Source organism: Culex pipiens, chromosome 3 (assembly GCF_016801865.2).
Source record: "Culex pipiens pallens isolate TS chromosome 3, TS_CPP_V2, whole genome shotgun sequence".
NCBI lineage: Eukaryota > Metazoa > Arthropoda > Insecta > Diptera > Culicidae > Culex > Culex pipiens.
The window spans coordinates 44,927,243-44,942,712 of NC_068939.1; the positions used below are offsets into that span (position 1 = coordinate 44,927,243).

The window sequence follows — 15,470 nt, forward strand, 5'->3', positions numbered from 1 at the left end:
GTAGAATCCCTTCAACCGCGGCCCTATGGTTTTTGTGACTCGATCTTTTAATTTATTTTTTCTCGAAATTTTTCATCAAATTAGAGTTACTATTAACAAACCATGTTACAAATAAAAAAAATAAAGCATTTTCTTTAAAAAATACTATTTTCTGTTGCTTACACTTTAAGCACATCTTCCCCGCCCAAAAAGTTCACTCGAATGTTCGTATACCTTAACTCTCCTCCCCCCACTTATACATTTCCACCGGGTTTCCTCTTCCGGTGGCCAATTTTTCTTATTACCCTGTGCTGCTCGTCGCACAAGCAGGCAGGCGGCTCGATTGGTTGAATGTGTTTGTGCACTTTCATCGAGCACTGTGAGCGCGCGGAACGGGTAAAAAGCTTTTCCCCTTTTTCCACAAACCCCCCACGCCACCCACTTCTATTTTTCCCCAAAAACACTGCTGGACGTGTTTTTGCTGCTCCCTTGAGACACTTTAACCTCCACTGCCTGCAGTGCCAGGTCGTCGAGATGTGGTGGCGACAAAGTTCCTTCGGCCCCCATGTAAGTTTTTTTTTTTGGGTTTTTTGTTTTATGTTTTACGACGAAGGAAATCTAATCATTTCTTGTGCGTGTGTTTTTTTTTTTGGTAGAATGCAAACGCCTTAGATAAACGAAAGAAGTATTTTCTTTTCTTTTGAAAAATTTCAAGAGTTTTTTTCAAGTCCGCAATATTTTCACATATTTGGAAAGAATTTGTAAACACAGAAACACAACTTTTAAAAATGTCTAGTTTTCAGTGCTGCCTGCGAAATGAAAATGTAGCAACGGCTTAAAACTTCAACTTTTTCTTCAAGCTCTTCTGGCAACCATCATCTTGCTTGGTTGTATGAGCGTCGCGACGCCTACCCTGAATCTTTTCTGCCGTATCAGCACGTGCTGCCAGAAGAAAGGGTAGAAAAGGTTGAAGTTTTCAGCGTTGATGATATAAATTCTGTAACATTCTTAATATTTTACGAATCTTTTTGCACTCTTCGGCAAAAATGTTCCCTGGAACACGAACTATGAGCTCGTGAGGTTTTTGAAAAATGCAAACATCGTCAAGGGAATCAAAACGCACCGATTTTACGGGTTAATTCTCATTCAAACTTCAAAGTCAAAGCGCCAGGTCCTGCCACAACCAATCAAGTTTATATTTGGGATTCGGGCTCAGTACACCTAGGGGCATGCCCAGAAAAGCCCGCAAAAATGACCCCATTTTGATGCATCATAATATATAACATTGAAATTTTAAGGACCTAATAAAAATTATTTTATGAAAAAAAAACATTGAAATTTTGAGCAATCTGGAACTCGGTACAGGCCGTGACGCCATTTGAATTAGCTGGGGTCGGTTTTTCAAAAAAAAAACGTTATTGAATCCACCGATGGTGGTTGGTGCCTTCCTCACAATTATGTACATATTTGTTTCTGTAGTAAGAATGTCAAACCTACAAATTTTACCTAAATTTTACTTCTTACAACATATCTACATGGAGTATGGGGTCTAGAATCCCAAAAATCATTGGACGTAATATTAGAACAACACCTACGGGGTTGTTTCATGAAAATTGTTCACTTTCAATAGTAATATTACTTTAAAGTTTTTTAAGCCTTAAGGTAGTAAAAAAATATATATGTTCATTTTTCCCGGGATAGATCCGAACAACTTTTTCATCAAAATATTTGAGATCCGGCCTCTAAAATGTGTACAAATTACACTAAAGTGCTTATAACTTTTGATAGGGTTATCAGATCTTCAATCTTTTGGGCTTGTTGGAAAGGTCTTTTGATTACCTATTCAACTATGGGTCGCATGATAGATCCGGACAGCTTTTTCATCAACATATTTGAGATCCGGCCTCTAAAATGTGTACAAATGACACTTAGGTGCTCATAACTTTTGATAGGGTTATCAGATCTTCAATCTTTTGGGCTTGTTGGAAAGGTCTTTTGATCACCTATCCAGCGATGGGTCGCATGATAGATCCGAACAACTTTTTCATCAACATATTTGAGATCCGGCCTCTAAAATGTGTACAAATGACACTAAAGTGCTCATAACTTTTGATAGGGTTATCAGATCTTCAATGCTCATTAGAAAGGTCTTTCAAATACCTTTCAAAAAATGTATGATCAGACGGGTTTTCTTACAGAAACCACCCTTTTTACAATCTTTCAAACTTTAGCCAGAATCGTTTTTTTTAGCATAACTTTTAAAATACTTAACAACACTTCATAATAGTTAATATAGGTCTTGTGGGACCCTAAGACGGATCGAATGAGACCAGAACGGCCAAATCGGTTCAGCCAGTCCGGAGATAATCGAGTGCATTATTTTCGGTGCACGGACTTACAGACATACACACGCACAGACATTTGCTCAGAATTTGATTCTGAGTCGATAGGTATACGTGAAGGTAGGTCTACGAGGTCGAATTAATAAGTTCATTTTTCGAGTGATTTTATAGCCTTTCCTCAGTAAGGTGAGGAAGGCAAAATGCCAAGCTTTGAAGGCCTATACCGAGTTCCAGGTTACTCAAAACTTCAATGTTATATAAACCAAAACTTTCTCAAGGATCTGACCTAAAATAGCTTTAGCCGTCAAGGTGCCTCAAAAACTGTCATTTTTCAAAATAAAAAGTTCTTTTAACGGGTTTAATCCCATTTTTATACGTCCTAGTAACCACATTTTTGAAAATGTTATGATTTCAAGAAATTTAAATTAAATAGTAAATTAAATTATGGAAAACACATAAATATTAGGATGGCTCGAGGCGGTCGATTTTTCAGAACAAGTTTTTTTCGGTTGCTTTCAGGCCCCTCAACAACTCCTCGAAATTTGGAAAAAAAACTCTCTTTTTTACATTTTGATTTTGATCATTTTTATTTTCCACTAAATTTTTCAAACCACCACAACAGCGTTAAAATTGAGAAAATTCTCCAAAACATTCCCGAAGAAAGCATTGCGCTATCTTGCTCCTGTCAAAAGACGCAGCGTGCTCAAAACTGGTCTAAAACTTGACTTCCGAGCAAAAAACACGTTTTAGACCAGTTTTAAGGAGGCTGTATCTTTTGACTGGATCAAGATAGCACAATACATTCTTCGGGGAAGTTTTAGAGAATTTTCTCAATTTTAACGGAAATTAAAAAAGAAAAAAATCAAAATGTAAAAAAGAGTGTTTTTTCATACTAATCTGCCGTTCTACGCATAATTGTCCCATGTTCAAAAAAGTGCAACTGAGAAAAATGCGATTGAAATTTTTCGACCGATTTCTGTGTTTCTACGCATAATTGTCCCGTGGGTTCCTATTCGCCCTATGTGTCCCTAATCACCCCAGTTAGCAGTTTATCACCCTTATTTGTGATCCTCTTGCTATACAACAGGTAAACAAGGCATAATGCTTAGTAAAACTAATGATTCCGTGTAAGAAAATACTTGGTGGGACAATTATGCGTAGAAGTTCAACGATGGGACAAACAGACTTGGTGTTGTTTTTGATGAGTTTCCGAACAAAGTACCAGATTTTATGTGTTTTTCTTAAAGTACACATCAGACTAAACTTAAAAATGGCAGTAATTTCCATACAAAATTGAAATGCAATGCTTAAAGTGTGGACGCAACCAATCGCTCCCAAATTTTAGGGGTTTGTTTTGAGGCCCAAAAGGCCAAACAAACAATTCATGCATAAACAATATTTTCTTGAATAAATTTTAAGTGTTTTCTATGCATATCAAAACAAAGAACAAAGATCTTTGGGAGGTTTTTTGCCTCACTTTGTTTGTTTTCAACAATGAGTTTGAGTCAATTTCGCACAACTTCCTAGAACAAAGTTTTTTTTACCCACATCGTCGCCGTCGTGCTAACTTGTCGTACGTGCATTTTGGGCCAAACTATGATATGAGTTAAGAACGCCATGTTGTGCAGCTCACAATGCCTCACCTTTTGACCTTCACAGATCCCAATCCTGAGATATATAATTTAAACCGAAAAAACTCCGTGCATTGTTGTCATTTTTCATATGAAGAAAGTTTCAATCTTGTCGTGCTATCTTGACACAACCTGACAATGGATGTAACTGCGACAATTGGCCAAAGGGATTTCAGGTCAGAACGCGTTTGACACAGGAACGAGCTAGACTACCGTGAACATTTTCAATCATAACTCGGGACTCCGACAACCAAATTCAACCAAACTTCTGGGCAATGTACATAATGGTCAACCAAACAAAACGTATCTGTTCTTGTTGGCATTGCGTGCTCTCGTTTTTGTTTATTCAAGGTCAAACAATAAAACGCGTTTTTTCGGAACGTCAAAATCCGACGAACGACAAGATAGCACGACAGCGTCGACATGCTGACGAGTCCCCGGGGATCAAGTCTCGCCACTCTCCCCTACCAAGATCAGTAATCTTTTGACATTTTTCTAGAGAAAAAACTTTGAATCTGGAATTTAACGTCAAAGTGAGTAAACTAGGCTAATTTCCTAACTTTTCCCTTTGAAAGATCGTATCATTTTTATAAAACTTTATCTTCCTGGTACAAGAATCTAACTCATGGTCTCTGGATCCTACAGGAGTCCCAGTGAGCAGATAAAATCTAGCTTTTTTTCTTTTTTTGAAAAGGTCCAATAAACAAAATTTCCAGTTTTTGCTTTTTGGGTGTTTTTGAAACCGCCTTGAGTCAGGGGTGTTAAAAAACATCCAAAAAGCAAAAACTGAAAATTTGTTTTATTGAACCTTTTCAAAAAAAACTCCAGAAATCTTTTTTTACTCTTTGAAGGGAACATTTAAGACACATTCAGCAAAAATTCTACAAAATATCGCTGAACACAGTAACGGAAGGAATTCGAAGTAAATCGTTAAAATTACCTTATTTTCGAAGTAGTCACGTTTTCAGCACAGGATTTTCCGCTCGGAGTTTCAGCTGGTCACCACCGAGAAACAACAACTACAACCTTCACTACGGTGTGACAGCGCAGTGACGTGCAAACACACACACACACACTCACAACTTGGATGCACGCACGCACGTTCACACACAGACACAGACGGCGCGACGCTCGAGTGCTGCTGCTGAGGCTGGCTGACTGTGTCTCCTTCTTTGGCCAGAGGCTTCTCCGCGAGACTCTTGAGAAAGAGGCGAAAACGAAAAATAAAAAAAAATGCTGGAAAGCTTCGTCACTCTCTTCGGGCCCGAACACCGAAAACCTGTCAGAGGACGGGTTTTTCACCTTTTCTTCTTTGCTCTTCTTTTCTTCACCTGTTTTCTTTGGCTTTGCACTCTCTTCTTCACCTTTCACTCTGCTCTTATGCACTTCTTCTCTGACCGGACGAGATGATCTTTTGGTCGTCGCCTACTCGACCGAAAACGCACTCTGATTAATTTTTGACTTTTTATGAATCAATTTGATCAACTGTGAACATAAATAATTTTTATTTGGAAATTTTCCTTTTAATTTTTTGACAAATGTGCAACTTGTTATCGCGCGATTTCACCACACGTGCAGTTTTCACCACGGACGGAGAAAAACTGCTCCCGAAGTGAGAATCGAACCTCCGGTCACTGATCGGAAACGAGCAAAAAAAAATACACAGCTCTATCCTAGAGAAGTACACACAGATAAAAACCTCCCTTCTTCATGCAAGAAATGCCAAATGTTACAGGCGATTCAAAAGAACAAAAACACAACAGAATGATTCTTGCTCTTTGGCACTTGCTCACGCTCTCATTCTCCAGAATCGATTTTTCCTTCCCTTTTTTCACAAGGATAGCTTGTACGAGTTTTCCACGCTCTTGACTCCTTGATTTTCTCCCGCCCACCCTCCCAACACGTGAGTTTCCAACCCATGCACGCACCCCCGCACACTCACACTAGCTCGGCCTACTACGCTCTCTCTCTCTTTCTGGAGCGATTTTCTCAATGCGAAAATCCTCTCCCCTCGCGAAAGGAAACTCCTCCACAATCAACTGTTCGCGTATGTGTGCACGCGCGAACATGTATGTGTGCTGATTGAATAACTCCCGGATGATTATAACTTTTGACAGCCAGGCAGGATTTATTCACCACAGCACACTATCCACACGCACTCTCGGGAACTCACCACGGGGTTTTAAACATTAAACTTTACACACCTCCCTGCCCTCAGGGGAGCCCCTTAATTAGCCTGTACTTAAATACCTGTGCACGCACAAACACACACATACGCGCGCACACCTGTGGGGGGAATCGATCCACGCAAGGACGACTTGATTCAGAGTTTTAACGCAAAATCTGTCAAAAAGGTTCGTAATAACGTCCGATCTAGTAGACAGCACTGCCGTACACACTTGTTCCAATGTTTGGATAGTGACGGTAGAGTGTCACACGACTTCATAAAAGAAACGATTGTTTTACCTTTTTCAATAGATTATTAAACCAATTTTCCTCAAATTTCCATATTGAAATATCCAACCTTCAAAACTACAATATTTACAAAGGCTCAAACAGGAGCAAAACGAAACTCGATATTGTGCTTCTCCACAAAAAGTCGACGGCGCGAGGAAACACGCGATACACGACCTGCGGCTTTCACGTCACTTCTAACAGTGAGCTCGGCGAGCTCCGTCTGTCCGGTTGTAGGCCTCCGATGGAGAGAGAGAGCGCGAGCGCTGGTGAGCCGATATCAAAACGTGTGTGCAATCAACTCTCTTACGTACACTGCCATGCTAAGTGGAGAGTTTGGGAGAGAGTTGATACTTTTGTCCAGAAATTTTGAATGGATTTGAACAATTTTCATGAACTTCATAAAATTTAAAAAAAGTAGGACATTCAATTAGTTTTCCATTTCACAAATTATCTTGTTTTAAGAAAGATCTTGAAAACTTTAAGAATTACAATAAAAACTTTTTCCAGCCCCAAAACACGTCCCACGACGGTACTCCCGCCAACACCAGCGCACGCAATGTATCGTTTCCGAAAAAGAATGCAGCAAAAATCATTCACAGAGTGAAACCGTGTGTGAAACGCGCGAGAGTATCACGTGAGAAAGAGTCCAGGCTAACCACACACGCAAACATAATGCAACTCACACCGCGCACACTACGAGGGAGTGCATCGCGAATATGATTACGAGTATGGCGAATATTCGTACAGCCATACAGATGAGCAGAGAGTAGGCGAGCGAGAGCGAGAGAGAGAGAGAGTTTATAAACTTTCCCTTATCAGTAGGCTGTGTGTGATGATGAAGGAACAGGTGAACAGAGCGGCGTTTGAGCACAGAGTACACACAAGAACGCACGCACACAAACACACGTGTTCAGTGTTGGTTTTTATTGCATGCAATGTAGAGTGCAAGTTGGATGGGAGTTTGTAAAGTAGAGTGAGGAGTTAAAATTTCTATTAAAAAAATTAATAACAAATTATAAATGACCGATTCTTCGGCTCCTTTTCAAAAAAAATCCAAGTTTTATTCAGCGTTTTGGCTGTAGTGGCAAATAAAAGAAGAAACCCTCCAATGTTATTACATATTTCGATGCCAACATTTCAAAAAGCATCATGTACAAACCATGCGTTTTTAGAAAAACGCATTTGAATGTTGAGCATCCATTTTCAATTACCATTTTTATATAAAAGCAAAATAAGATGTTCTAATGATAGCAAACGATGAAAAACGATGCTTTTGTTGATACTTGATCTTCCATATTCAATAAAACATTATTTCCGTAATTTTGTTTGAGAAAAACAAACATAACTTCTTTTGAAATCACCAACGTCGATATCACCCTGCTGTCACTGAGGGGGGCGCTTTGTTATGATTCGTTTTTCTTCGCCGAATGTACATGGCGCTTTTTTCATGTTGCTTTTTTTTCGTCACGAGGTTTATGTAGCCTTTTGTTTGACAGGTTGACAGGGCTATATAAACAGGACTGCTGATGGCAGAGATTTTGTTTATGTTACTTTATTTAAAATCATGATTAAACAGACTTTACTGAAGTAACCTTTGCTCATTTTTGGTGGAGAGGTAGCTTATTAGAAGTACTTTCAGAATATACAATAACCCAGAAAGTGTCAAAATGTACATGATGCCTTTTGAAATGTTACCGTCGATTTGGAAAGATAATTGATTTTCCTACAAAGAAATATCATGCAGAATGAACCATATAAGTACCTGTGCTTCCCCTGAAATAAAAATGTAGCGTGACGGGACAACATCGTAAAACTGGACTTTTAAAAGGCACACTACAAAAATCGCTACAGTTTTGCCAGTTTGATTTTTATAAACTTTTGCTCTTCTACACATAAGGCTTTCTAGGCCCAGTGAAAAAAATATAATTTAACCCTAAAATGACGAACTTCTCGTCACAGTGTCCTGATGCAAACAATGATCGAGCTCGAGCTGTCACAGCCCTGCGAAGAATGTTGGCTGTCATATCGGGCGGTCAGTCAAAAAAAACCAGCTAGATGTGGCCTGACAAAAAACTTTTGCTAGAAAGAGATAGAAAACCTGATGCAAACAATTGTCCAGCTGTAATGTAAACATACTTTGAATGTATTGGTAAATTTCTGACTAGAAAGCCTTATTATCACAAATTAAAAAACGAATCTTTTGCTCCTTGAACTGAAAGAATTAAAGCACATTGCAATTATTGCATCATAATATAAATGATTTTTTTCATATTAAATATCATATTGAAAATTGAAAAATGTGACATTTTGGTGTAGCTTCGCTAAGAATCGGTCAAATAACAAATAACAAATAACAAATAACAAATAACAAATAACAAATAACAAATAACAAATAACAAATAACAAATAACAAATAACAAATAACAAATAACAAATAACAAATAACAAATAACAAATAACAAATAACAAAAAACAAATAACAAATAACAAATAACAAATAACAAATAACAAATAACAAATAACAAATAACAAATAACAAATAACAAATAACAAATAACAAATAACAAATAACAAATAACAAATAACAAATAACAAATAACAAATAACAAATAACAAATAACAAATAACAAATAACAAATAACAAATAACAAATAACAAATAACAAATAACAAATAACAAATAACAAATAACAAATAACAAATAACAAATAACAAATAACAAATAACAAATAACAAATAACAAATAACAAATAACAAATAACAAATAACAAATAACAAATAACAAATAACAAATAACAAATAACAAATAACAAATAACAAATAACAAATAACAAATAACAAATAACAAATAACAAATAACAAATAACAAATAACAAATAACTTAAAACTTAAAACTTAAAACTTAAAACTTAAAACTTAAAACTTAAAACTTAAAACTTAAAACTTAAAACTTAAAACTTAAAACTTAAAACTTAAAACTTAAAACTTAAAACTTAAAACTTAAAACTTAAAACTTAAAACTTAAAACTTAAAACTTAAAACTTAAAACTTAAAACTTAAAACTTAAAACTTAAAACTTAAAACTTAAAACTTAAAACTTAAAACTTAAAACTTAAAACTTAAAACTTAAAACTTAAAACTTAAAACTTAAAACTTAAAACTTAAAACTTAAAACTTAAAACTTAAAACTTAAAACTTAAAACTTAAAACTTAAAACTTAAAACTTAAAACTTAAAACTTAAAACTTAAAACTTAAAACTTAAAACTTAAAACTTAAAACTTAAAACTTAAAACTTAAAACTTAAAACTTAAAACTTAAAACTTAAAACTTAAAACTTAAAACTTAAAACTTAAAACTTAAAACTTAAAACTTAAAACTTAAAACTTAAAACTTAAAACTTAAAACTTAAAACTTAAAACTTAAAACTTAAAACTTAAAACTTAAAACTTAAAACTTAAAACTTAAAACTTAAAACTTAAAACTTAAAACTTAAAACTTAAAACTTAAAACTTAAAACTTAAAACTTAAAACTTAAAACTTAAAACTAAAAACTAAAAACTAAAAACTAAAAACTAAAAACTAAAAACTAAAAACTAAAAACTAAAAACTAAAAACTAAAAACTAAAAACTAAAAACTAAAAACTAAAAACTAAAAACTAAAAACTAAAAACTAAAAACTAAAAACTAAAAACTAAAAACTAAAAACTAAAAACTAAAAACTAAAAACTAAAAACTAAAAACTAAAAACTAAAAACTAAAAACTAGAAACTAAAAACTAAAAACTAGAAACTAAAAACTAAAAACTAAAAACTAAAAACTAAAAACTAAAAACTAAAAACTAAAAACTAAAAACTAAAAACTAAAAACTAAAAACTAAAAACTAAAAACTAAAAACTAAAAACTAAAAACTAAAAACTAAAAACTAAAAACTAAAAACTAAAAACTAAAAACTAAAAACTAAAAACTAAAAACTAAAAACTAAAAACTAAAAACTAAAAACTAAAAACTAAAAACTAAAAACTAAAAACTAAAAACTAAAAACTAAAAACTAAAAACTAAAAACTAAAAACTAAAAACTAAAAACTAAAAACTAAAAACTAAAAACTAAAAACTAAAAAACTAAAAACTAAAAACTAAAAACTAAAAACTAAAAACTAAAAACTAAAAACTAAAAACTAAAAACTAAAAACTAAAAACTAAAAACTAAAAACTAAAAACTAAAAACTAAAAACTAAAAACTAAAAACTAAAAACTAAAAACTAAAAACTAAAAACTAAAAAACTAAAAACTAAAAACTAAAAACTAAAAACTAAAAACTAAAAACTAAAAACTAAAAACTAAAAACTAAAAACTAAAAACTAAAAACTAAAAAACTAAAAACTAAAAACTAAAAACTAAAAACTAAAAACTAAAAACTAAAAACTAAAAACTAAAAACTAAAAACTAAAAACTAAAACTAAAAACTAAAAACTAAAAACTAAAAACTAAAAACTAAAAACTAAAAACTAAAAACTAAAAACTAAAAACTAAAAACTAAAAACTAAAAACTAAAAACTAAAAACTAAAAACTAAAAACTAAAAACTAAAAACTAAAAACTAAAAACTAAAAACTAAAAACTAAAAACTAAAAACTAAAAACTAAAAACTAAAAACTAAAAACTAAAACTAAAAACTAAAAACTAAAAACTAAAAACTAAAAACTAAAAACTAAAAACTAAAAACTAAAAACTAAAAACTAAAAACTAAAAACTAAAAACTAAAAAACTAAAAACTAAAAACTAAAAACTAAAAAACTAAAAACTAAAAACTAAAAACTAAAAACTAAAAACTAAAAACTAAAAACTAAAAACTAAAAACTAAAAACTAAAAACTAAAAACTAAAAACTAAAACTAAAAACTAAAAACTAAAAACTAAAAACTAAAAACTAAAAACTAAAACTAAAAACTAAAAACTAAAAACTAAAAACTAAAAACTAAAAACTAAAAACTAAAAACTAAAAACTAAAAAACTAAAAACTAAAAAACTAAAAACTAAAAACTAAAAACTAAAAACTAAAAACTAAAAACTAAAAACTAAAAACTAAAAACTAAAACTAAAAACTAAAAACTAAAAACTAAAAACTAAAAACTAAAAACTAAAAACTAAAAAACTAAAAACTAAAAACTAAAAACTAAAAACTAAAAACTAAAAACTAAAAACTAAAAACTAAAAACTAAAAACTAAAAACTAAAAACTAAAAACTAAAAACTAAAAACTAAAAACTAAAAACTAAAAACTAAAAACTAAAAACTAAAAACTAAAAACTAAAAACTAAAAACTAAAAACTAAAAACTAAAAACTAAAAACTAAAAACTAAAAACTAAAAACTAAAAACTAAAAACTAAAAACTAAAAACTAAAAACTAAAAACTAAAAACTAAAAACTAAAAACTAAAAACTAAAAAACTAAAAACTAAAAACTAAAAACTAAAAACTAAAAACTAAAACTAAAAACTAAAAACTAAAAACTAAAAACTAAAAACTAAAAACTAAAAACTAAAAACTAAAAACTAAAAACTAAAAACTAAAAACTAAAAACTAAAAACTAAAAACTAAAAACTAAAAACTAAAAACTAAAAACTAAAAACTAAAAACTAAAAACTAAAAACTAAAAACTAAAAACTAAAAACTAAAAACTAAAAACTAAAAACTAAAAACTAAAAACTAAAAACTAAAAACTAAAAACTAAAAACTAAAAACTAAAAACTAAAAACTAAAAACTAAAAACTAAAAACTAAAAACTAAAAACTAAAAACTAAAAACTAAAACTAAAAACTAAAAACTAAAAACTAAAAACTAAAAACTAAAAACTAAAAACTAAAAACTAAAAACTAAAAACTAAAAACTAAAAACTAAAAACTAAAAACTAAAAACTAAAAACTAAAAACTAAAAACTAAAAACTAAAAACAAAAAACAAAACGTTACTTAATCCACCGGAAGGTGGTTGCTGCCTTCCTCCTAAAAGCCTTGCAACCACACACTACGAAAGCTTTGGCTAACGCTTACTTAGTAAAGACACTATACATCTGAGTGCTGCCATCTAGGTATGATAAATTTAATGAACCATTTGAAAGCACTGCAGTGTTTGTGTGCGTGCACTGAGCGTAAAGTTCCGACAGCTATCCGCCGGAGCTTTCAAATTATGTAAATAATAACCCTTTTTAGTATCAACCAAAACAGTTTTTCGAACATATCTTTTAAAGTACTGCACCAAGCCGGATGAAATTTAAAAAAGACTTAAAGAACCTGAAGGCAAATCCAAAAACATAGATCCGGACAAAATCGGTCGAGCCAGTTCCGAGAAAAGTGAGTGAGAAAAAAAATTCTACGTCCATCCACACGCACAGACATTTGCTCAGAATTTGATTCTGAGTCGATATGTATACGTAAAGGTATATCTGGGAGGCTTATTTAAAAAGTTCAATTTTTGAGTGATTTTATAGCCTTGCCTCAGTGAGGTGAGGAAGGCAAAAACAAAAAACAAAAAACAAAAAACAAAAAACAATAAACAAAAAATGAAACACTAAAAACTAAAAACTCCAAATCTGGAGTTTTTTTGAAAAGGTCCAATAAACCAAATTTCCAGTTTTCGATTTTTGGGTGTTTTTAGAACCGCCTTGAGTCAGGGGTATTAAAAAACACCGAAAAAGCAAAAATTGAAAATTTGGTTTATTGGTCCTTTTAAAAAAAAAAACTCCCGAAATTGTTTTTGAAACCCCCTGAGTTTGGCCCTTGCGTTAGACGTCAAACATAAAAAGTGACACAACAATATTGACGTTTTCTTTTCCTCTATCTGCCTTGTTCCACCATCAATCCATTCAGTTAGATTTTAGTGCAAACGAAAAGCAGAGGAAAAAAAGTGACTCAAACGCAAATCACTCTCCAGCAAAGGAGCAGCAGCACCAGAGTTTAGTAGTTTGTTCTCTAGCATGAATAACTAGTGTACAAAGTTAGGTTGAAGAATTTCCCCGAATCAATACACAGTGCTCAGTGCAATCCCTTAGAAATAATATTGTGATTCCTTCGCGAGAAACCTCCGTAGTTCGTAGTTTTGTTCCGGATTTGTTGTCCCGTAAATTCCGAAAATGTGTGTGCGCGTTTGCGATCGCGTAACCGTAGTGAATAATTGAGCAACTGCGGATACAATCAATTCCTCCGGTTTCCAAAATTCCGCTGGAAGAAACCCGAATTTCCTCCACCCCTCCCATCGCGGGGAAGCCTTATTAGGGCCGAAATTGCTTTTCATTTTTTTCGGTTTTACCAAGGCCGTCGTCGTCGTCGCTCTTGAGCAAGCAAGTCATTCTCAGTCAGCAGTGTTGGAAGTGCTGAAGGACAACCGCGACGGCGGAACACGGAACGACAGCAGCTAGCACCGGGCCGACGACGGAACCAGCAGCAGCAGCAGTATGTCCGTGGCGGGGAACTATGACCACTACCACCGGAACAGCAGCCACAGCAGTGGCTCGTCCGGAGGTGGTCCCCGGGCGGAACGGTGCGCCTGCTGCGTCCGGACGATGAAGTGGTTCCCGGTGCTGTTCATAGTGGCGGTCATTGCCTGGTCCTACTACGCGTTCGTGGTGCAGCTCACGTTTTGTAAGTAAACGCCCCAGCACTTACTTATACTGTAAGCTACTGCTAGTAGGTTCGGTCGTTGGCTTCGAGGGAACCATGCATGGTTGGACATAGCTTTCCAGCGAGAGGTGTTGGCAGTGTTGTCATATCTGCGGAAGTGTGTTGTGATTCACGTTGGTCGGGTTTCGAGTTTTGGAATCTTATCAGTTGGTGTGATTAGCGAGCGCGGGAAAGGCTTCATCGATAACAGATAATGTGTGTAGCACCCGCCACTCGCAAGAGTCACCGCAAACGTAATGAAGAATATTTAGTTCAGTAGGATTGTTATTCTCTGATGGAGCGAACGTAAGAAATCAACTGGAAGTAGACCGTTGACGATGCTAGAATTAGAATGCAATCTCTTGCTTCAGACGGACGGGTGCTACGCTACGGTCAAAGATCAAATGAGCGGGCTAATTCGATTTGAGTTTTACGCCGTGTATGCGGTCAAGCCAGAAGGAAAGAGATTCCCCATGTAAAAAAAAAGATCAGTGATTGTTTTGTCTACCAGTCACTAACAAAAAATGACAATAAAAACACAAACGAAGAAAGTTTCTAACTTAAAACATCTAAATATACATCTTATTCAAACAATAAGATATTGCGTAGATTCCTTCAAGATTTATTTCTCGATTTATAATTTTTGGAAACAAAAATCAACTCATACATCCATTTTACATTGTTATGGTAAAAACCCTAGAAAGAGAGTCGGTGGAGAGTTTGATACGATATGTCCACGCATCCTTCCTCCCCTGTAGAATCTGTGAAGTGTGAGTCCTCTCTGCAGCAAACCAAACGCAGTAGCGCTTATATATATATATATTTTTTTTGTTATGCATTTTTGGGGTGTTCTCCGATGTACTGCAAGTATTAATTTTGACAAGGGAAGTAAATTTCAACCCGTGTGGATCATAATTTTAATGAAAATAAAAGTCAAATAGAAGAAAACAATTTAAAATCAATGTTCTTGCCTTTCAGGCAATCATATTAAGCATGTTAAGGCTCTGAAAGATATCATTCCCTGTTGGCCATTTGGCGGCCATGTCTTTCAAACATTGTTGCAGAATGTATCAATCGAAAAATAGTTTTCTTTGTCTTTGTGAGCATTTTTCAAATCGTTATTATTTTTTATCTAATCTAATCTAATCTAATCGAACACAAGCAGAGCAAGTCCGAAGAAAGCATCCTGGAAGAACTTGGGGTTAGATTACGCCCCAAGTTCTTTCTTGTCAATATTAATTATTGCAGTACACTTGAGTAACCCCGAAGATGTATTGCATAAATTAAAGCGACCAGGCCTACTGCGTTGCATTAACCGCAGAAACAGATTCTGTGAACGGAGCACATTTCACAGAATCTACAGGAGAGGAAGGATGCGTGGACATACCGTACCAAACGCTCCTGTTAACA

The 15,470-nt window shown here is 33.6% G+C and overlaps 2 protein-coding genes across 8 annotated transcripts in view; one reads left to right on the top strand and one right to left on the bottom strand.

Annotated features, from left to right (window-relative positions):
• Positions 1–6,630, bottom strand: part of LOC120429148 (cAMP-dependent protein kinase type II regulatory subunit) — a 211,361-nt gene extending 204,731 nt beyond the window's left edge. The window contains exons 1-2 of one of the 6 annotated variants that reach the window (XM_052711082.1): positions 6,477–6,630; positions 4,893–5,150 (exon numbers count right to left, since the gene is read on the bottom strand). The gene's annotated coding sequence lies outside the window, so the exon portion shown is untranslated. Of the gene's footprint in view, positions 1–4,892; positions 5,438–6,418 lie in introns of all 6 variants that reach the window. The other 5 variants (XM_052711083.1, XM_052711084.1, XM_052711080.1 and 2 more) reach the window with 5 other exon arrangements.
• A 6,623-nt stretch (positions 6,631–13,253) lies between these two features.
• The window catches only part of LOC120420072 (palmitoyltransferase ZDHHC20-B), a 34,521-nt gene continuing 32,304 nt past the window's right edge, over positions 13,254–15,470 (top strand). Inside the window, exon 1 of one of the 2 annotated variants that reach the window (XM_039582994.2) lies at positions 13,254–14,042. In XM_039582994.2, coding sequence (XP_039438928.1) covers positions 13,856–14,042 — 187 coding nt within the window. In that variant the 5' untranslated portion in view covers positions 13,254–13,855. The remainder of the gene's footprint in view (positions 14,043–15,470) is intronic. The other variant, XM_039582995.2, reaches the window with a different exon arrangement.